At 35.3% G+C, this 23480-nt stretch overlaps 2 protein-coding genes and 1 long non-coding RNA gene across 6 annotated transcripts in view; 1 reads left to right on the forward strand and 2 right to left on the reverse strand.

The window, feature by feature from the left end:
• The window catches only part of GNB4 (G protein subunit beta 4), a 58183-nt gene extending 54702 nt beyond the window's left edge, over window positions 1-3481 (forward strand). For both annotated transcript variants that reach the window (XM_043594862.1, XM_043594860.1), the window contains one exon: window positions 3208-3481. In XM_043594862.1, the coding sequence (XP_043450797.1) occupies window positions 3208-3314 (107 nt within the window). In that variant the 3' untranslated portion in view covers window positions 3315-3481. The remainder of the gene's footprint in view (window positions 1-3207) is intronic.
• Window positions 3407-5504, reverse strand: LOC122491708. Its single transcript, XR_006299423.1, has 2 exons — window positions 4266-5504; window positions 3407-4025 (listed from the first exon to the last, which is right to left on the reverse strand). It is a non-coding gene; the product is annotated as an uncharacterized LOC122491708 (long non-coding RNA).
• Window positions 5505-8257: 2753 nt separating this feature from the next.
• Window positions 8258-23480, reverse strand: part of MFN1 (mitofusin 1) — a 34956-nt gene continuing 19733 nt past the window's right edge. For all 3 annotated transcript variants that reach the window (XM_043594858.1, XM_043594857.1, XM_043594859.1), the window contains 9 exons: window positions 20927-21048; window positions 19130-19256; window positions 18895-18999; window positions 18516-18618; window positions 18153-18382; window positions 16139-16291; window positions 15148-15344; window positions 12190-12324; window positions 8258-10395 (listed from right to left, as the gene is read on the reverse strand). In XM_043594858.1, coding sequence (XP_043450793.1) covers window positions 10314-10395; window positions 12190-12324; window positions 15148-15344; window positions 16139-16291; window positions 18153-18382; window positions 18516-18618; window positions 18895-18999; window positions 19130-19256; window positions 20927-21048 — 1254 coding nt within the window. In that variant the 3' untranslated portion in view covers window positions 8258-10313. The remainder of the gene's footprint in view (window positions 10396-12189; window positions 12325-15147; window positions 15345-16138; window positions 16292-18152; window positions 18383-18515; window positions 18619-18894; window positions 19000-19129; window positions 19257-20926; window positions 21049-23480) is intronic.

Consider the following 23480-nt stretch of genomic DNA (forward strand, 5'->3'; position numbering starts at 1 on the left):
AACCTAACAGGAAACTAACTGCTCTGAATCATCTTCCTTCTGAGCAGATCCTGTCTGGGACACAACCTAGATCTGCACTCTCTTCCCTTAGCCCCATGCTCTGAGTTCTCCCCTGCAGCTTCCAGAATATTAGTGAAAGTATCAAGTCCTCCTAGGGACTGTCATTAATAACAACTTACACAGAGTGGTATTGTGTATATTTTTAGAATCAAAATTATGCTATGGAACCAAATAAGTACATGGTTTGTTCCCAAAACAGCAGCCCTCTGGCCCTCAACCCACATTTTCTGTTCCCAAAGGTAGCTCCTAAGTATTCATTTCTATATCTTTAAGTAACATGCCTGTATCGCTTTTATTTGATGTGTGTGTGCGCGCACACACACATGTGCACCCTCCAGTGTGGATTATTTAGTATCCACATGAGGGAGCAGTGGGAGGAGTGATGTTAAGGCTGAACTCTCAACAGCGAATAGCTATAAGGCTATCTTCTTAAAATATTTATTTGTTGAGAGAGCAGGGGAGGGGCAGAGAGAGAATCCCAAACAGCCTCCACACTGTTGGTTGTGGAGCCCAATGCAGGGCTTGATCTACTGAACCATGAGATCATGACCTGAGCTGAAACCAAGAGTCTGACACTTAACTGACTGAGCCACCCAGGTGCCCCAAATGCTTAGAAGTTTGTTTTGTTTGTTTTAAAGCTAAAGACTTTTTTTCTTTTAATTTTTTTTTTAATGTTTATTTATTTTTAAGAGAGAGAGAGACAGTGTGAGCAGGTGGAGGGCAGAGAGAGAGGGAGACCCAGAATCCGAAGCAGGCTCCAGGCTCTGGGCTGTCAGCAGAGCCCAATGTGGGGCTCGAACTCACAAATGGTGAGATCATGACCTGAGCTGAAGTCGGACGCCTGAGTGAGCCACCCAGGTGGCCCTAAATGCTTAGAAGTTTAAAAACAACAATTCCATTGGGTCATGATTTTTTTTTTTTTTTTTTTTTAAACTTCATGGCATGCTCTGTTGAGGGTTCAGCTTTAACATCGCTCCTCCCACCACAGCCACATCCTTCCCATCATTCAGTGTTTGTTTACCTGATTAGGACTTTTTAAACAGTACCTATTGCAGAGCAATATACACTTGGTGTATATTAGGTTACGTTAATTTTTTGGCTTATATTCTTAGCTTTGATATACTTATTAATCATCAAACTTTTTGCTGGTTTTTAAAAAAAAAATTTTTTTAATGTTTATTTACTTTTGAGAGAAAGAGGTGTGAGCAGGGGAGGGGCAGAGAGAGGGAGACACCAAATCCGAAGCAGGCTCCAGGCTCTGAGCTGGCATCACAGAGCCTGATGCGGGGCTCGAACTCCCAGACCATGAGATCATGTCCTGAGCTGAAGTTAGACGCTCAACCGACTGAGCCACCCAGCCGCCCCAACTTTTTGCTGGTTTTAATAGATCTTGGAGTAGATCCATTTTCTTCTTGTTAAGAGATCATCTCTCTCTTTTTCTATCAAATAAGTCTCTAGGTTTATGCCCTGGTACAAGATGATCAGTCAGCTGACTCAGAGTAGAGACCTGCGATGTCCGATTCCTGAACACTTTCTCATGTAGTCTTAGTTTCTTTCCCCATCTTTGCCCCTTTCTGTTTCCAGAGATGGCTGGTTCCACTAGCATGTAACCCTTGTAGAGGTTCCGCGGTGTGAATTGATTTCTCGGCATACCACAGCATTTGCTTTGAACTCAGCATTTTGTTTGGGGTCCACTAACACAGTACTACCATGTAGCGTATAGTTTTGTTACCACTGCCGGCTCGGTCCTGTCCTTGTGGGTTTGTATTCTTACCTTTAAACTCCTATACAGTTGTTGAGACTTCCGAGGGAGTAGGGGCAATGTTAACATTCCCGTGAATAACTTTCTACATAACAACCTTTCCTAAGAGATGGCAGAAAAGTTCACAGTTTCACATTCTGCCTGTAGAAATTTGGAGATACTCTTGTCCAAAGCCAATTACTTTTTCAAGAGGTATTAGGCGTTTTGCCTGGGTTGAATCAGTTAGTATCCATAACAAAATTTAAAATCTGTTTCTTTTCCATGTTTTAGCCTATATTTGAGTTTGAGTGTTGCTTTGCTTACAGCTGCTTGGTTTCAAGTGGGCTCAACTGTATACTTTCACAGTAAAATTGAATGGTGACTTGTGAATTGCTAATTCATTTTTCTTTCCAACGTGACTTGGACTATTTAGTCACTGTTTGTTTTTTGTAATTTTAACCTGTAATTGTAAATTTGCCCATTGCTAAACATTGCCATACTGGAAGTACTACAGAGAATATTAGGAGTTAAGAAAGGATGAACTTCTGTTCCTGAAGTTGGGGGAAAATGATAATGCTTCATTGTATAGAGATCCTGCAGACTCAAACACAGTAAAGAAAAAATCTTGAATTTGATATATTCCAATTTTTCTTCTACATCTTCACATTTCTCATTTTCCTCCCAATTATTTGGGAATAGCCCATGTGGTGATGTGAATAGCAGATAAATTTAACTGTATTTATTCAAATGAATTTAACTTTAATAGACAAAACTAAAACTAGATGTGTTGGTTTCACAAAGTTATAACCAAATATTGCAGTGTTTGCTGTTTAACAACGAAAATATATAAACTGTGTTGGTATTTTTGGAAGTGGTAATGTCAGGCAATTTCATTCTTACATTTCCCACACCCCCTCCTTTTTTTTTTTTTTTTTTTTTGAGGGGCGGGGGAGAGACTCTAAAGCAGTCTCCATGCCCAACACAGATATCAAGGGTTTAACTGACTGAGCCACCCAGGCATCCTGTGTTCTTACATTCTTTCTGTTCTTGTGAAAGGCTACTTCACTGAACTTCCTTTGGAATTTTGTTTTTGTTGAAAATAGCGTAGAGCAATGGCAGCATCTGGAGTATCATGAACTTACTAGAAATGTAAAATATAATCTGTTTTAGATATAAGCATGATTATAAGATCACTTTACAGAAGTGATAAAAGCATGAGCCAACGTACATGTCAAAAATTCACATAACGGAAAGAATTGTATTTTGTACACATATGTAGCTTACCCCTGGGACCAAGTCTCCCCATTTAGGTTTTAAATACCCTCTTAGATCTTTATGCACATAGTTGTTTAATTCTGAAACTTGTCTGTTGCTAATTTTTTTTACTGAACTTTTTGTTTTTTCAGGTGTTCTTGCTGGTCACGATAACCGGGTCAGCTGTTTAGGTGTAACAGATGATGGCATGGCTGTGGCAACAGGCTCTTGGGACAGTTTTCTTAGAATCTGGAATTAATAGCATGTGCAGGTTTTTCTGTTCTCCGTTGCTATCTGGAGAAATCAGTGCTACAGCCTATAGCTGTGAGAAGAAAATTCTACCTTATATTTGCAGGTGAAGATTTTTCTATTGAGATAATTATATACAAAAAGAAGCTTTCAGTAAACTATAAAACAAAAAAGTGGAAAAAAAAAAAGGCAAGGGTGCTTGCTGAGATCAAAAGGACCAGTGCATTAATTTGAGTTGAGCTAATTTAACTTTGATGAATTTTTGCTTGTACTCAGATTCTTTATTTTCTTTGTGTAGGACAGAATGTACACATTATAGCAGTCTATCATGTTTGTGTGTTTGCATTTTTTTTAAGAACTACATTTTTAACTTTCTATACATAAGAATATCACATTTTTGAGTTCTGTAATGGAGGAAGTAGGCACAGTGATAGATGGAAGTGATTCCAGATGTATGTGTGCTGTATTTGAAGAAAGTCTTCTTGAAGTCTGACCTTCCTTTTTGATGTAAAAGACATTTGGTTGCCTAATGTTTAAGTATACTAGCAGGCTTAGGTACTTCTGAGGGGAGACCCTTTTGAGTATCAGTAGTTTCTGGTGCATCCTTGGCCATCCTGTGAATTTAAAGAAGTGCTTGTTTTCAGTCCTTGGAGGGGGAGATAATCTGAAGGCCAGGGAATCAAGATTTCATTCTGAAATTTTAGACATACATAAGAAACTCCTATATATTTTTTTTTTAATTTTTTTTTTCAACATTTATTTATTTTTGGGACAGAGAGAGACAGAGCATGAACGGGGGAGGGGCAGAGAGAGAGGGAGACACAGAATCGGAAACAGGCTCCAGGCTCTGAGCCATCAGCCCAGAGCCTGACGTGGGGCTCGAACTCACGGGCCGCGAGATCGTGACCTGGCTGAAGTCGGACGCTTAACCGACTGCGCCACCCAGGCGCCCCAGAAACACCTATATTAATAGCAGTAATTGCATAAAAATTATTGACATTTTAAAAATGTGGTTATGACCAAAACACTTTCAGTAGACCTCTAAATAGTTGGGCTTACTTATCTAGAATTTGATATTCTAGAACTGAGTTTGTAGGTACACTCATTATTTCAGATTGATGAACGATTGGACTGTCCTTGAATCTGAAGAGTTTTCCCCAGTGTACTCCATTGACCTACACGTAGATAGGAAATAATGTGATGACATTATATTGTTGAAAGAAGTGTAAAATCTAATCAGTCACTAGACTTGATTAGTTCTAATTGTGTAGTGTAACAAAGTGGCTTTATGAATTTATGTTCAGATAATACAAAATCTGAATTGATATAAATTTTCTGTGACTTAAATTTGAAAGAAATATTAAAGCTTTTTGCTTTTCTGTAGTACTTCTTCTTTTGGCACAAAATACTGGTTTCTAAGTGATTTTTGCCTCAAAGAATGCTTAGATCCAAGTGACTCCACTTGAAAGCCAAAAGAAAAATTCTAAGAGCAGCTCTTTAAGGAATCAGAGGAAAATAGTAAGCAGTTCCTCTGTTCGTAAATGGTATAATGTGTCTGTTACTAGAAGGCCTGCCCGCCCCTCCCTCACGTCAAATTTAAACAAAGATACTTTTCCCCTTGGATTTTCTTCTATAAAGGAAGCTAAATGACAATAGAAGATTGTTAGTCTTGCTTGATGGTGAAGTCATGGGTTATTCTGATATATAGAAGTGCATTGTTTTGTGATTTAGTGAACTGCATCTGTTACTGTTGAGACAGGTCTCAACTTTTCATCACCTGTAACCCTAACCTAAATATTCCCAAACTGTACTTGTGAATTTTCATTTTTATATTGTGAATGTGCTAGTAAGTGAATCAGCTATAATGTATCAGTTTTAAGAGCAGCTGATAATAATAAAAAGGAAAATGGATACAGGAAGATTATGATACAGGACCAAAAAAATACATTGTAGATGGCAGGCATGAATGTATATTTATAAACACATAAGATTTCTATGAACCTTTTGCAGTTAATGTTTGTGAACTGTCATTTCATAAAGAGCAGTTCTTTGAGATAAGGCAAGAGAATTTGAAAGGAATGTACTCATTTCCCCAAAAGGTGAGGGTCTGCCATGTAGTTCAGCAATTCATTCCAAAATCCTATTCAAGAAAGCATTTCTGCCATGTGCAAAGTAACACATATATATATATATATATATATATATATGTATGAGAAGTATCTCTTCTACTTTGAAATTTAATAACAAGATACTTTCGTCAGAGGCACAGCCTACTTCCATGGTCTTAAACATGTTGATAGAATGATTTAAAAAATCTTGGGTAGATTAATTTAAAAGCAGCTCCCATAATTAAATATGTACTAGGCAACTAAAAACCAACCACTGTTGTGGTTTCTACATAATGACCAAATGGTGACCTCATTACCACATTAACTTTCTAGTTAAACCTTTGCTCTCCAGTAATATAGGTTCCAGTTGCTAAACATATTTGTTTACTGAAGCTCAAGTTCAGCTGGTGGTCTATTTAAGTGCTGTGCGTAAGACTTCCTATAACCAGTTAAGAATAACATAGTATATAGAGGCACTGTATAAATTTTAGTTCAAGACTAAAATTATGTCCAAATACAGTTTTAAAGAATTCGATCAAGAATGTTGCATTTATTTGGTGCCTATTAATTTCCTTTTACCTTATAAGAAGCATTTAAACATAATATGCCTCAGCATTTTTATTTGTAGACTCCTCATGAATCACCTCATAAAGAGTGTTTTTTTCAGATCTGGCAAGAATTTTTTTTTTTTTTTTTTTTTTTTTGAGAATCTTAGGTTCCATGCTCAGCACAGAGCCTGACACAGAGCTTGATCCCATGACCCTGGGATCATGACCTGAGCCTAAATCAAGAGGCAGATGCTCAACACACTGAGCCATCCAGGTGCCCCATTGCAAGAATATTTTAAGAGCACATTCTTTTCTAAAAAAAAGTTAGCATGATTGCCATGTGGTTCAGCAAATCATCCCAAAAGCTGATAGTAAGGGCCTCTCTACTTTGATGGACAGGCCTCATTTTTGGCAGCTGAATTAGAGGTTTAGACTGAATGTCCAAGGTCCCTCCCTAGCTCAGATTTTTATAGTTGTAATCCCATGGTTACATGCACCATATTGAGTTTTATCTTCAGAGGCAAAAATCTGGGTTTAATATTTTAATCTTAAGAGTCTAATAGACAATTCTTATTTTAATTTAGTAATTTAGACGCAGCTGAACCCATACTGCGATGATAGTAAACTAGTCTCCTAGACACAATGGATGTAGGTGCTTCTGAATGTGTTGAGCCATTTTAAAGTTAACCTATTAAGAGAAATGGATCTTGACTTCTCCAGGTGACAATGAAACTTTAATTTCTAAAATATACTGTGCCAATATTATAACTGACTTTGTCCAACACTATTGAGGTCTTAGATTTAATAAGATTTTAACCTTTTTAAAAGTGAAAACATTCAGGGAAATTTATGCTCTGATTACTGTTGAATGTTTCACATATTGAACAGTTACGGCTTATCTGTTGACATTTAAACTTACGGAAACTGATTAAACAATCTTCTAAATTGGCCTATCATTTTAACAATATTTCTAGAATCTTTAGGGTGTAAGTATAAGGCTTAAAAATTTTTGCTTTTAAAGTAAGTACTATGTTCAGCTTCAAATTTCCCCTTTGCCATTGTGGAAAGCAAAATTTTAAACTGTCGTATCTCCTGTGAGAATTTAAAACATGCACAAGGATAGACCGTCTTTCTTGTGAGAAATTTAAAGTAAAAGGTGAACTGTTTCATATTTACTAGTGTTTCTCCCGTTGTTCATTTTGAATTGTCTTAAATTCAGTGGTGTATTTAAAAATATTGGTTACAATAGGTACTCATTAAGATGGTTTGTAGTTGAATGTCTAAGCTAGCGATGTATTTTTTAAAAGTTAGTCACAGATTGATGGTACACCTTGTATTTAGCCAATTTGCATGTTGATAAAATTTCCTGAGTCTTTTTTCCTTAAATCCAATTACTGATCCTATAAAATAGTTATAATGCAGCATCATGAAAAAACTGGTTATGTGTTTCAACTGGTTTTAAGTGTTCCCAACAAAATCTTACATCATGTAGTATTTATTTTTTACTTAATGGAATTTCAGTGATACTTGGTGGATATTTCAAGCCTTTTTGTCTTTTACACAATGGTGCTCTATTCTATTGTTTTCAAAGAAGCATTTGAACACTTGGATTTGTGTATTCTTATCCAAAGGCATCCACAAATAAGTGGGTTTTTAAAGCTGATTATTTTTTCCCACTTACAATGGATTCTACAAACTCGTAGCGAATTGACTCTGAATGTCAGTAGTATGACTTGGGGAAAGGTGAACGTAGATTAAAGCTCTTATAAAAGCTTTAAACCAAACTATGGACTTGTACCATGATTTAATAGTATTCTTGGATCTTTTCTTGCACAGTGATTCATTCCTTTATTTGTACAGTAGCTCTGTGAAATATTGCTGTGAATTGATATTGTAATCAATAAAGTGCTTTTAACCAGACTGCATACAGCATGTTTTAATTTTAAAAATCACACTAAAACTTAAGTCTCAGAAGTAAACTCCAAGCCCAGTCATTTCATGCTCAGCCTTTTTCCCTTTATCTAAACATTGGCAATTATGAAATGAAAAATAGGCTGCTGGAAGCAAGGAATAAATGTACTTCACTTTACTGCCTTATGAATGCCAGCTTATTAACCAGTTGATTGCTTATAGGATGTAGATGAAAGTATTCACTGTTGTCATTTCATCTCCACACCGTTGGAGGGAGTTGAGTACTTGGCTAGGCACATGAGCCATGACCCAAGATACCTATAGCCCTACTGCAAAACTTAAGATTAAAACTCACTAATGCCAGTAAAAATGTTACATTTATCAACTATCAGGCAAACAAGTTTTATTTTCACCTTGCATACTTATAAAAATGTAGTTCTATAAAAAGTTTAAGGTTATACAAAGTTTATAAATAATCTCGCAAACGTACATAGTAATCAAGTATGTGCAATAACTTTGAACTACAGCTGTGAAATACATAATTTCTGTATAATTCACGGGCTTAGTCATAGATGCACTTATCTCCAGGCGTAAAGGTTGAGTTTCATTATTTTAGTGTTCTGTTTCCAACATTCATGCATTTTCAAACTTGATCAGGTGGAAATGCATTCAAACTAGTGATGGAAAACTTACTATAAATTGACTATACCAGAACCACTATTCCAGTATTACCCCAACTTTAGTGTGCATCAGGATCACGTGGAGGGCTTGTTAAAACAGATGGCTGGTTTCCAAACCTAGTCCTGGATTTAACAGGTCTGGGGTGAGACCCTGCAATATGTATTTTTTAGTTCACAAGTGATACACAGATAATCCAGAGGTCAAACTTTGACAGGCACGGTACCATACTAATGAGGTGATACCAAACTACACTGTGTCAAAAGTTCAAGTACTTTTCATATAAAGATTAAGGTCTTGAACTTGTAACCTAAATTAGCAGTACCCAGAATCTTAGACATTAGTTTTTCATGTGGAATTTGTTACCTAATCCCATTTGTTGGCAGCCTGTACTATTTTTGGTTATAAAGCAACAAGCTATAAACTAGTATTTGGATTTGAATAGTGCATCCTAGTATCTGCTCTGCATAAAAACATTTTTGAAAGGCTTCTGTGGCCTAAAGAATATTATTTTCTCCTTAAGATATCCTGAAAAATAGTGCTGCACCTGTTATGAAAAGACTGAGTAGCATCCAGAAGCCTTAAAGGCACAAGAAAGGAAATAGTATTAAGAATAAAAGAGCCTAACAGGTTATCCCTCTACGGAAAAGGAGAAAGTATCCCTTGCCAAATGCAGCCATTATGCATCTAACAAGCATCTAGATGCTGCTGCTTTGATGATCCTCAAGGCTACATTTTGTGTAGCAAAGCCCTAGAATGTCATTTTTTCACGTTTCCATATAAGTTTAAATTAGTTTTTACACAGAAACAGACAATACTTGAACTCACGAACATTTCATTAAGTTAAAAAGTACAGTAATATTAACAGTGCCCTGGCAAATTCATACAATTAAATAAAAGTAAAGCCACCCGGGGGGACAATCCAGGAGTATCCTCCGCAAGTACCTTCTGAAGAACAACGGCATTGGTACAGGAATATAACCACCCAAAAGTCAGAGCTCCCGTATCTTTGGCTATTTTTATCACTTCAAACTTTGCTCCTAAAACTGAGATAGAAAGGTTTCCTCGCTGTAATCATAGTTGAAACTGAAAATGTTTCTTTAGAAACAGATCAGGCAACTATTCAGACCCAGAAATTTTTATACTTTTATAAGAGACTATAATAACAAACCTTTATACTATTTTACATCCATTTTAATGGGAAAAAAGAGTAAAAACAGTGTATTTATTAGTGGTTTACATACCTGCCAGGATGGCAAAAGTGATTGTAACTTGCATAAACAATACACTCAAGAACATTCCACTCTCCTTGATAGAGCAATGCAGTTTATAAAAGAAAAAAATGACTATTCCCATTAAAGTAGGCATCAAAAATTAGTTTTGAGAAAAGATGAAATGAGCATTCTCTAACTCCTGGATGCCAGGAAGCAGAGTTTTTTTCAGAATCAAAAACAAAGAGAGCCCTAATTAAGAACAAGGCCCCACCCCTCAGGGGTCACATAGTTGGTTCTGTTGCTTTTAACTAATTCATTTTAAACACAATTTAGCCTTTTCTTTACCCAAAATTAAAATTAAAAAGACCTCATATAATACTCTTCAGAAATGCAAACACCCTGAGATAGATCATTATCAGAATCTACACAAGGATTTGCTACTTAGGTACAGTTAGTATAATTCATATTTAAAGTCATTTCATAAAAAAAACTGTCCCAATCTTCCGAGTTCCATTTTCTCCTATGATGATCACCAAAGCAATCTCTACTGTTAAGATTCTTCTTCATTGCTTGAATGTAGAAACTGCTTAGTAAAATTCTCCAGCTCATTTTCAAGTTGAACGGCTTTATTTCTAATTTAAAAAAATGAATAAAAATACCAATCTAATTATCATAAAGGCCAGTGAGAAAGAAATGCATTCCATCCAATCTTCAAAACAAAACAAAAAATCACTAGTCAGGTGCTACTACATGTATCTGAACTCCTATTAAAATATTATCAACCTTTTTAGAGTACGTATGTGTGCTACTATGGCTTTGCTGTAAACGCAGAATCCAATGTCCAGAACTTAAAAAGGTATACTGAAATAAAAACTAAAAACCTGACTAAGAAAGAATGAAAAGCATTAAGAGACCATGGAGTCCTATTACTTTACATGGGAGTTATATCCTAAGTCACAGAATCATAATTGTCCCTGAATTCCCTTTAAGTTAAACAATGTATAGAACGGGTTTTATGTATACATAAAGTAGGTGTCAGATGTCAAAGGACTGTGTATACCAAAAATCTTTTTACATACTAGAATCATACTTGATGCAGCCAAATACCCTAATGAGATGAAAACAGGAACTAGAAGAACTTCTACTAGGAAGTAGAAGAACACAGATTTGCCTCCCATTCTCATACCATGCCAGGGCACACACACACATACTTGGGTGAGCTTTTCTCTCTTGGTCTTGTTGCTGGGGGCATATAGTCAAGGTCATATAAGTTAATGGACACATGAACTACACTGTATGCTTCTTCAGGCAATTGTCTTTTAATTAGGTAACTTAAATTCTATCTGAATTGCGGAGCCTAATTAGTAACAGTGGGGATTCTAAATATGGGATTTATTTAGAAAAAGGATTAGCACATAAAAATTATTCATGCTTAAGTCCTACAAAAATCAAAAAGCTACAGCAAGTGCCAATAGTATCATTTGTTTTACAAGATGAAACACTACTAAAAAAAAAAAACCTAAATAAAAAAAAAACAACTACTGGATATAGTTTTACTAAAGGCTGTATTTGGGATGATCTAACTTAAAAGAGCTGCAATGGGATAAATGAAATTTACTTGGGAGTGGGAGTGTGTGTGTGTGTGTGTGTGTGTGTGTGTGTATGAAAAGAGGCTGGGGTCTAAGTGATAGGCCGTCATCTTTTGCAGAGATTATGAAGCCAAGGTGCAATAACAATGTAACTGCTGATCAGATTAAGACACCATGGATAGACATGACCACAGGTGTTTATGTCCCAAAATTCAGCTCACAAGGACAGCCTCTATGATTTGGAGACATTGCAGGCTGCTCTTATATGGGCATTTTATGTAACACAAGCCCTGATAAGTAGCAGCAGGAATTAAATGATGCTTAATGATACTCATAGGTGAGCCAGCTAATTGGTAAAAGCTGAATGTCAGGACTACCAACAACACTTCTGGTCAGGTCCCCAAAAGCAAACTTTAGTTAGACCCCACAGAATCCATGATAAATCATATTAAACCAGAATTCCACATATTAGGATATCTTGTTTACTCTTGTTGCTTCAAATTTTAAGCACATCCACATCCCCCAATGAGAATGGAAGTTATGGGTCTTGGATATACAGGACTAAAAACTCACACTTTTTAATTTTAGAACATCTGTTATGAACGGGGATTAATATAGCTCAACATAAAGTTCTATCTAGATAAAGACCTAAAAAATTCCTTCTAATTCAGATTTGTTTTTTCTTGTTGAAATTAGCTTTCACTGAAAATGCAAAACATATGGAATTAAATATGGATGGAATATAATAATTAAGCCAATGCAGAAAGTTTTAATATAATTATATTTAGGTAATGAGACCAATAAACATTCATATTATCAAGAAAAATGTTCAAATACCTTAAGAACTTTGAATTGCTTTGTATTTTCTCCAGTTGATCTATTTCTTTGGATAATCTAGCAATTTCTTCTTCCAGATGTCTTTGTGTAATATCAACTTGTTGGCACAGGCGAGCAAAAGTGGTTGCCATTTCCCTTAAAAGAAAAAATGATGTTTTCAGCAGTCATGCATGTCTTTGAAAATGAATGAAGCTTTAATTTAAAGCTTATATAAAAAGATCACAAGTTTAAAATATACGTAAAGTGTAAGGTATCAAAGAACACTGTTAGGAATGGCATAAGGGAGGATATGGCACTAAGGCTTAATACCACTGTAGGCTTAATTTCATCTGGCCTCAAGACAAATGCTCAATAGGCAGTATGAACCTCTACTATATGGTTGTGAATATGAATAAGCTATAAAAAGGCAAAAGATGGGTATATTTCCTCAGAAACACAGTAAGACTTACGAGTCCTTTGCCTACAGAAATAAATTACTGAGAACAGGCAAGAAAACTTCATGAGCTTTTGTGACTTGCACAAAAAACACTATTTTTTTAATGTCTATTTTATTTTTTTTTTTAAACATTTTTTTTTCAACATTTATTTTTGGGACAGAGAGAGACAGAGCATGAACGGGGGGAGGGGCAGAGAGAGAGGGAGACACAGAATCGGAAACAGGCTCCAGGCTCTGAGCCATCAGCCCAGAGCCCGACGCGGGGCTCGAACTCCCGGACCGTGAGATCGTGACCTGGCTGAAGTCGGATGCTTAACCGACTGCGCCACCCAGGCGCCCCATGTCTATTTTATTTTTGAGACAGATTGCAAGTGGGGAAGAGAGGGAGACACAGGATCTGAAACAGGCTCCAGGCTCTGAGCTGTCAGCACAGAGCCCAATGCGGAGCTCAAACCTGTGAACCACAAGATCAGGAACTGAGCTGATCAAGTCAGATGCTTAACCGACTGAGCTACCCAGGCACCTCAACAACAAAACAAAAACTTTATTTTAAAAAAAATTTTTTTTCTTCAACGTTTATTTATTTTTGGGACAGAGAGAGACAGAGCATGAACGGGGGAGGGGCAGAGAGAGAGGGAGACACAGAATCGGAAACAGGCTCCAGGCTCTGAGCCATCAGCCCAGAGCCCGACGCGGGGCTTGAACTCCCGGACCGCAAGATCGTGACCTGGCTGAAGTTGGACGCTTAACCGACTGTGCCACCCAGGCGCCCCCAAAACAAAAACTTTAAATCATAGCAATATTAACCATGTTCCTACAACCAAATGGCTCAATTTGTGTGCTAATCTGTTAGCTTTGGCAAACATATTTTTGCAACAGGAAGGATGTCTAGTAGGTGTGTACCTCTGGAATATGATTAACTGACTTTTCTTTGCAACTATTCTCCTGTGCATATTCATCTTTCCTATGGCCTTTTTTCTCTCCATTCTCACCCCATTCTACCATAAATCAATATTAGACAAATTAAGCATCTTGCATTATTTCATATTGCATTAATATTTAGCTCATATTAACTGAATAATTATTTGAGGCTGCTTCCATTAGAATGTAAAGTCTTCTAAGAAAGAGGATCAAGTTATCTCTAACTTTTTATTTCCCACAACCCCCTCTAGCAGAATTATTAGCACACGGTAGGCAATTAATGAAGACCAAATGAATGGAAAGCTTAACTTTATTTTTACATATGTGACCTGAGATGATTTCTTTTGGAGGTCTAGGTATCTTTATTAGAGAAAAGATCTTCCTTAATATAAATAAAATGAAAACTACTGTATAAAACAGGAGTTCAATAAATATTTGGTAATATTCAGTTATCTCAAATCTGTGCCCTGTTTCCATTCTCTACAGCTCTATGTTAGTACGGGCTTTGACCTTGTGTCTGAAAGTTTAATCTCCTTGCAATTCTTGTCTCCTTAATCTAAACCGTTCTATATGCCACACCACTGCAGTTATTTGTTCTAGAGCTAAACGTTAATGACATCTCTCCCCAGACTTCTAATTATCTAAGCTCCTGTCCTAGTGTTAGGTTTATATTCAAATGTACCCCTCTGATATACATATCTGTCACATCGAAATTTTCTCATGTTTCTGAACACACTTCTTTATCCCTTTCTTTGCTTTGGGGTGTTCTCTCTGCCTACATCTTTTTATTCTATTCTGGCTACCTTGTAGGAAACCCTTATTGACCCACTAGCTTTCCTGATTTAAGATTCTAAAGCCTCACATTATGAGGCTTACTTACCACTTTTCACTTATTATAATTATGTACATGTTATTTCCTTCACTAAACTACAATCATCTTCAGCTCAGAGAACTTTTTAATTTAGGTCTCAGTAGCATCCAAAAATTGGCTATTTTGCATTGATTTAATTTGAGTTCTATATATTTTTACTAGATCAATGAAACAAATTTTAAGACACATAAAAGAAATTAGTGGACACCAGTATTATTATAATAAAATTCCCTTGAGTTCTAAGAGTTATGCCTTTAGGGGCGCCTGGGTGGCTCTGTCGGTTAAGCGTCCGACTTCGGCTCAGGTCATGATCTCATGGTCCATGAGTTTGAGCCCCTATCAGGCTCTGTGCTGACAGCTCAGAGCCTGGAGCCTGCTTTGGATTCTGAGTCTCCCTCTCTCTCTGCCCCTCCCCCGCTCTCACTCTGTCTCTCTCAAAAATAAAGATTAAAAAAAATCTTTTAAAAATAAAAATAAAAAAATAAAAGAGTTATGCCTTTAAACTTGTAAACCTGGGCTGTGACAGTAAAAATAAATTACACTTGTCATTACGCATTTTTGAACCTACTTGGTTGGTATCATTCGATTTTTTCACCTTGGTGGTGATTACAAAGTGTGTTCACATTGTGATAGTTCCTTGAGCAGTACTTTTGTGCATTTTTTACATGTATGTCATAGTTCAATAATTAAAAAAAAAAAAAAGGAAACAAAGACACATCTTCCAACTTACTGTTGTACTTGATGGCTACAGTTTGCACTCGTGAAGCTGACAATCATCTGCAGTTTTTCAGTTGCATAGTTCACAAACTGCTGTTTAAAGGCTCTCTCCTTAGCACGCGTGGTCCAGGTCAGCCTTTCATAAAGATACAAAGCTCCATACATACTCAATGAAACAGATATGAGTTTCCAGCCTACAGTTTTCCAAATCTGTAAAGATAAATTCATAGGCTACTTTGAGAAAGAAAATCACCATTAGGGGCATTATATATTAAGGCATTTTAGCAAACTCATCAGCTCCCTAAAGACCTTTGACTCAAATCCATTTTTTAAACAAATATCAGACAAGAACTTTTATAATCCGCCAGACATTTATTTGGTAAATTGATCTAATGTCATCTCAAAAATGGATGTGAATTTTTTTTTTTTTTTTAGGTCACAGATTTTAAAAAACCAAAACAAGTAAACTCATATTGTTCATGATGTGAAAAAATATTTTACATATATGTACCACTACTAATATTTAATAATCTTTAATACTTGAAGGCAGATCCCTTTGGTATTCAGAGAAGGCTAGATAAGGAACCTGGATCATTCTTATTACACCAATGTACAAATATCATTTCTTTATGTGCTGTAATGTGAAAATAAGCACTGTTTAAAGGACTAGTTAGTTGGTGGTATTTTTCTCCCTAAAGAAGTATTTGGTAAAAATTTATACTGTGGAAATCATTTTGCAATATCCGCTTTTATGAAATCATTATGTTGTATGCCTAGAACTAATACAATATTATAGGTCAACTATAGTTAAATTTTAAAATATATAGTTTTAAAAACTAAAGATTAGACCTGTGAAACTCCTCTTTATTCACTAATTTAACCAACAACTTTTCATGTCATTTTATAGATCCTGGAAATAAAAGTAAATATACCTTTCTTTTCATCATCTAACAAAAAGCTCTGCACAAATTCCAATTTTAATTATACTAAAAAGGACTTCTTACCACCCCTCCAACAACGATGATGCCCATAGAAGTTCTAGATGTGAGAGAAGCTAATCCCGTTATTAAGGTAACCATGAGTTCTTCCTGTGATGCATTGTCTGGCGTTGCTGGATTAGTCGGAGCAGTGGGAGTAGAAGCTAAAGATCTGGGGAGCTGGTAAGGTTGGGGAAAAAGGATTATTATAATTAAACCACTACAAATGGTACAGTTACATTTATAAAGTTCTATTGTATTTCTTTTATAATTACAGTAGTAAATCTATAAAAAGAATGACTCCAATGAGTTCCCAATAAATACATTAAGAAAATAAAAATGGCCTGAAAATTATTTTCTGTGACCAATATTGAACCAATGATATCACGACAAATAATGAATTTTCACACTATATTTCACACTATAGTAGGCCCTCAACCCTCAAGAGGAATTAAAACCTTATTTAAAAATTCTCACACCAAAAACACATCCTCAAAAAAAATTGGGCTTAAAAATTAAAATCTTCTACACTTCAAAATACACCATAAGAAAATGGCTTAAAAGCCAAGTCACAGACTAAAAAAAACTTATTTGGATATCATCTGACAAAGGACTTCTATCTAGAGAATATATACAGAACTCCTGCAAGTTACTAAGAAGCCAAATAACCCAATTTAAAAATGGGCAAATGATCTGAATAGACATTTCACAAAATAAGATATACAAATGGCTAATATAAGCACATGAAAAGATGTTCAAACTCTTTAGTCATTAGGGAAATACAAATCAATGGTACATGAGATACCATTTCACACCCACTGAATAAAAAAGATGGACAATAACAAGTCTTGATGAGAATGTTGAGAAACAGCTGGTAACAGAAAATAGCGTAGCTGATTTGGAAAACAGTTTGGCAGTTCCTCAGAAAGTTAAACATGGAGTTACCGATTGGCCCAGCAATTTCATTCCTAGGTATATACTCAAGAGAAATGAAAACAGATGTCCACATAAAAACAGTACATGAGGGGCACATGGGTGGCTCAGTCGGTTAAGCATCCAACTTCAGCTCAGGTCATGATCTCACAGTTTGTGGGCTTGAGCCCCACATCGGGCTCTGTGCTGACAGCTCAGAGCCTGGAGCCTGCTTCAGATTCTGTGTCTCCCTCCCTCTCTGCCTCTCTCCCACTCATGATCTCTCAAAAATAAATAAATGCTAAAAAAAAAAAAAATAGTACATGAGTGTTCAAGAGCATCATAATTCACAGTAGCTAACAAGTACAAACAACTCAAGTGTCCATCAACTGATGGATGAATAAAATGTGTGGTATCTGTAATGGAATATTATTCAGCCATTAAAAATGGAATATTTATATATGCTACAACATTCATGTACCATGATGATGAATCTTGAAAATACTATGCTAAGTGAAAGATGCCAGTCCCAAAATGCCACATTTTTAATGACTCCATTTATAGGAAATGTCCAGAAAGGGCAAAATATGATAGTTACAAAGCTAACTAGCAATAGGGCTGAAGGTAGGAATGATTGATGGACTACAAATGGGCACAACGGTACCATTTGAAGGTGACAGGTTCTACGACTACATTGTGGTGATGGTTTTACAACTCCATAAATTTTCTGAAAAATTATCAAATTGACAGATTCAAAACTTTTTAAAAAAATGTTTGTATTAATCTAATTTATTTGAAGTCAAAACTTCAATTTTATTTGAAAACAAAAACTTCTGAGAAAATAAAAACCCATTTCAAAAACAAATGTGGAACAACCTACAACAATACTGGATGAAAACGCTGGGATTACCTCTCCCTTTGCATAGTCTGCCTAATTCAGAAATGGCTCTATTTGACAGACATTAAATCATAAATATGCAAATTAGACACAGGAAGTTCTATTAGGGAAAATCACATAAGCAAAATAAAAAGGAGAATCTCAACTCATAGAATCAAACATACATAACTGTGTAGTAGAGCAATAATCAAATAAAAAGCTTGCTCAAAAAAAAGAGAAAAAAAAGGATACCTGGAAGATGGGCTCTGATAATCCTAGCAGCACCCTCTGAGCATTCGTCGGGCCCAGGAAACGATGGACAAGGGAAGACCAGCCCAGGGAAAAACGAAATACAATATCCTCTTGAAAATCTGAACATAACTTATGGCAATTTAGGTCATAGCTGAGATCAAATTTCTTGCAAGGAATCAGTGTATGTAGTTTATTTTGTATACCAGCTGGAAGTAATGGCTTCAAATTTTCTAGACAAAACAAAATTATATTTAAGAAATGACAGTAAATAATGTTTTATGTTGTATAAAAAACCTAAAGGAAAATAAACCCTTTACCAATGAAATAAAAAAATACACATAAACTTGTAGATACAAATATTACCAATAATTTCTTGCTGGGATTGAAGCATTGAAGCATTGACTTCGCTTGTGCACCGATCGGCTAAATTTCTTCCCATGCCATCTTCTATGTGCTTATTTAACTCCTGTTAACATGATAAATGTGCCCATTATTTTTTCTCTAGAACATACATAGATTTTACAAAAACTTTAAAAATGTAGTAAATGCTAAATCTTATTCTTAGAGGATACCTTTTCTGCGTGTTCTGTATACATAGTAGTGTAATTATCACAAGAGTACACAGGAGGTGTAACACTTTAATCATAAGCTGGTTGCCATGAAGATGCTATACCACTAAATATAAATGTACAATAAGGTGAGGAAACTGTATCTAAATAACTTTAAATACAATTTAACTTACATTTTTATATACTTTCAATACACTTGGAGTAGGATGAAACTCTGAACAAAATTCATCAACCAACACAGACAGTCGGCAAATTTCATCTGTCATTGCACATGACACCTGAAAATATGAAGTTAAAAAAATTAAACAAGATTACCAATTACTCCAAAAACTAAATTGAATACCCCACCCACTGAGCCAGCCAGGTGCCCCCTTCCCAGAAATTTTAATCATAAATTCACCAACCCACCTTGTTTGCCACCTCCTCTGTAACCTCCCTGATTTTTTTCTTAACATCCAGTGTTAAAAGGTTCATCTGGTTTCGGATAAAGTCCAGTCTATCAATTTGATCTTCCCTCTCTTCCATTGAATAAACCCTATTATAGTATGAAGAGTAATTAATTCTTAGGATATATTAAAGTCCCAAAGCAATTAAGTGAGGGTACTCACTTATGCACTGAACAATCTGTTAGCATGATACAAGAAAAATAATCCTGTATTTTCAACATCTAAAAGGATTCAAATAATATTTCATCTTAAAATATTTATAGAAGACTGGATATAAACTACTTTGTCTCTCTGCCCATGAAGTATCTGAATCCCACAAAGAATCCACCCTCCCCCCAACTAAGAATTAGGAAGGATTCTCCAAACACAGATATGAACAGTCAAAATAAAACAAAACTCAGTACTGACTTCATTTAATAAACAAGGGTTACCAAATGACATCCTGAAAGCCAAACCCAGCCAGCTGCTAGTTTTTGTTAAGGTTTTCTTAGGATATAGCTATGACCATTCATACATGGCTACCTTTGCTCTAAAACTGAAAAACTGAGTAGCTGCAAAAGAAACAGATGACCCACAAAGCTTAAAATATCTACTATCTGGCTTTTATAGAGATTCGTCAACTACCAGATGGTATAGGAAAACAAAGACCTGAGACACTTTTAAATTATCTTTAGCTAAGAGTTCCCAAGACACGATGATACAAAACATCCTCAAATCACATCTTCTTTGTGGCATGTTTAGTTCAATGTCCTGTATTTTTAAAATTAGTAATATTAAGGTCAATTGGTGGACCAAATACTCACTTTGGCTACTATAATAAAGCAATTGAGCTGAAAGGGGTGTAAACGGCAACACAACCCCATACAGAAACAGTGGGCAGGGCCTGAGATCAGCCTGAGTTCTCAGTCTTGTGTTTTATGTGCTGGAAAATCTCTAATTCTGTACATAATGCATTCCACTAAAAGTGTCAACATTAGGCAATAGATTTAGGTATAAGTGTTTGTCTTCCCAGTAAGATCAAATGCTTTTAAAAATTCCCAATTTAATGTCATCTTTAACTTAATCTTTGATGCTTTATAACTTTCCTTTCTTTGGCTGAAACCCACTGATGGTATAATTAAGGCTGAACACTGTTAACTATCATCATATCTAATAACATCATCTTTGTTTCAAGTGTACCAACTTTGTGAGAACTACCCTTTTCTTCAATAATGTTGGCAATTTCATGCATTCATTTTTGTCTTTATAAGATAATAAATGGAATAACAGCACAGTACAATACGACATATAGGGTAGTGCTTACCAAACTGACTCTGGCCGGCAGGTAATATCACCTTGTTTGTTTACCAGTTAATGAAAAAAACCACAACTGGCATCAAAGAGGCATTTCAAGGTATCAGTGTATGAATATATGAAAAATTGGTCATAGGTTGAATGTTAACAAAAAAGAGGGTCACCTCTTTTTTGGACTTCTTCAAAAAATTCCTCTTGAAGAAATGGTTCTTCCACTGCTTTAAAGATATTGTAAACTATGAAATATGTTATGATTTTACTCATGAGAATACTGAGATCCAAGGAATGTAAATGATGTATGCAAGGTTGTAGAATAAATATAATTTCAAATATTCATTTTAAAACATGCAAGTAAATTGATGACTTTAGTATGAAAGTACTTAAAATATAACAATTTAAAACCTTAGTCTAAGGAATTCATATTGATACAAAATGGCTTTTATTTTGCAATAAGGTGAATTCCTACCTTTTCTCTGCTGCTGCCACGTTTACTGAATCCATTATGATTTTCACAGTATCTAGTATCTGTTTAGCTCTGATAGTGTGCTGTTCAAACTTTGTTCTCACTGCTGACTGCGAGATACACTCCTGCGAGGGGCCCAAGCCATAACACATTACTGTAATTCCATCCCAACATTTTCAGGAATTTAAACACAAAAACTTGCTGTATGTAACATTAACCAAAACATAAATAAAGGCAGAAAGTAAATGCATGATAAACACAAGTTAAAATAACAAAGGCTAAAAAAACTACAAGGAATCAAAAGTAAAAAGGGCCATTAACAGCAAGTTCGTATCTTTGTGTAATTTTACACAGTAATGTGCAATGGTTTTTTTGACTATTTTTAAAAATAAATAAATAAGCAGGGTATTGTTTTCAATGTTTAAAGCTTCTCTGTTAAAATTACTAATTTTATCTGATTACCTTTAATCTACTTCTATTCTATCTTGATTTTTCTCATGCTTACAACAGATAACCTAATAAAGTTCTTAACTGAGTTATGAATTAGAATTCTACATTTTAAGAAATGAGTTGAATGACATGTTTCAAATAAGGTTATTTATTATAAAGGAATTCTACCAATTAAAACTTGAACAACTTGAAAGATATTCTTTAGCAACAAACAACCTAAATAATATTTTAAATTATTTAAAAAAAAAAACGGGGCGCCTGGGCGGCTCAGTGGTTACATGTCTGACTTCGGCTCAGGTCATGATCTCACGGTTTGAGAGTTTGAACTCTGTGTCAGGGTCTGTGCTGACACCTCAGAGCCTGAGCCTGCTTCAGGTTCTGTGTCTCCCTCTCTCTCTGTCCCTCCCGCTCACTCTCTCTCTCTCTCTCAAAAATAAATAATAAGCATTTAAAAAATTTTAAAAGAAAAAGGAAAATATTTACAGCTATTTCAGAGACAATCCCTGTTAATGCCCTTGGTCTACAGTTTGTGTACACAGGTCCCAATGATGCCCTATCTCATTTGTTTCACCTTCAAGCTAATTGTAGCTAATAAATCATTTACTGTACAAATCTGTTTCATGACCAGTGTTTTTTTAAAACAGAATACGTTAGAATGCATCACATATAGTAATGGATACATTTATACTGTAAAATTTGTTTCAATTTTGTTTCAATTTCAATGTGCATGCTACTTGTTATTTAAAATATTTACTGTGATTCATCATTAAATGTTAGCAAAATTATCATATTAAAATTGTCCTTTCATTTTTACCTCATAGAAAGTCAAATTCTGTACTGAAATAACATTTAAAAACAACTACGAGAGTTTACAGAGAAAGGCTATCTGGTCTTTGAACCATCAAGAAATGCTTGTCTGGGTCACAGCAGCAATAACTGACATAGATGTTTTGTAGGCAGCCACGTTTATTTTCTGTGAGGAATTTTTCAAAATCTTGTATATATCTCCGTAATTTCCATGAATTCATCTTCTTGAACCTCTTTTTATATGTAACCAGTAGTAAAACTGTAGTAATTACTATCTTCTGTCAAAATAGCTTTCAAACTTTAAAAGGTATTCACTTAATACTCTAGTATCTGTCATCTTGGAATCATTAGTATGTTAAACATTCACTCAATATATTATTTATAACCTATGGTTAGCCTTCACATCTCTGAAGTGATTATCTGTTTCACTAAGACAGAGAACATTTTTAAAATTTCTTTTGCCAGTTTAGGTGTCCTTTTCAGTACTTTGAGATATGAAAAATAAAAGAGATTTACTTCTTTAGCCAAAGGATACATGAGGGTAATTCATTTAGTTAACTGTTTATAAAGCCTTAACTCAAAGCCCATTACTTTCCTTCACCGCATAGCCTAAGTTTTGTTCATGGGTAAGCTTATTTACACATCACTCAACATCACTAATCCTGAATAGATTAGTTGAAGGAAGTTGGGGAGGGGGGGATTTCCCCCTCCCCTGCACCTAGAAAACCCACCAATAACTACACAATATTAAGTGTTTAAAAGTATAAACTGCTTATTTTTAACTGAATCAAAGCTTTTTCTTTAAATAACTGTATCTCATAAATTCACAAACTGCCACAAAAATTTTGATAAAAGCATAAAAATATTTTTAAAAGAAAAAAAGGTTAAAAGAAATTCTATGTTCCTCGATGAAGCAGATCTAGATATCAGCAATGAAGACTCAAAATTTGTAGATAACAGCACAGTATTAGAGCTAGACCAGAAAGAAAATATTTCCAAAAGTTATTAGGCAATATAAAAGTCATTCCTTGATTTGAAAACATATAATCATGAATAAATATAAAGAAAAAAGCAGGAAATCTTCTTCCAATTAAGAAGTATCCTACACTGATGCTCCTCCTGATCAGAAAAATACCAAGCCAACCTGCAAAAGAAATATTCTATTCTGAAGTGTGGGAAATGCTAATTTAAATACAGGGTTTTTCAGTGTATTATTTCTCAGAACCCTTGCTACATTAATATGCTTATGAATCCCCATAGGGAACATATACAGTAAGCAGCAGTTTCCAGACTTACTTTA

The sequence above is a fragment of the Prionailurus bengalensis genome, chromosome C2, assembly GCF_016509475.1.
Source record: "Prionailurus bengalensis isolate Pbe53 chromosome C2, Fcat_Pben_1.1_paternal_pri, whole genome shotgun sequence".
NCBI classification, from domain to species: domain Eukaryota; kingdom Metazoa; phylum Chordata; class Mammalia; order Carnivora; family Felidae; genus Prionailurus; species Prionailurus bengalensis.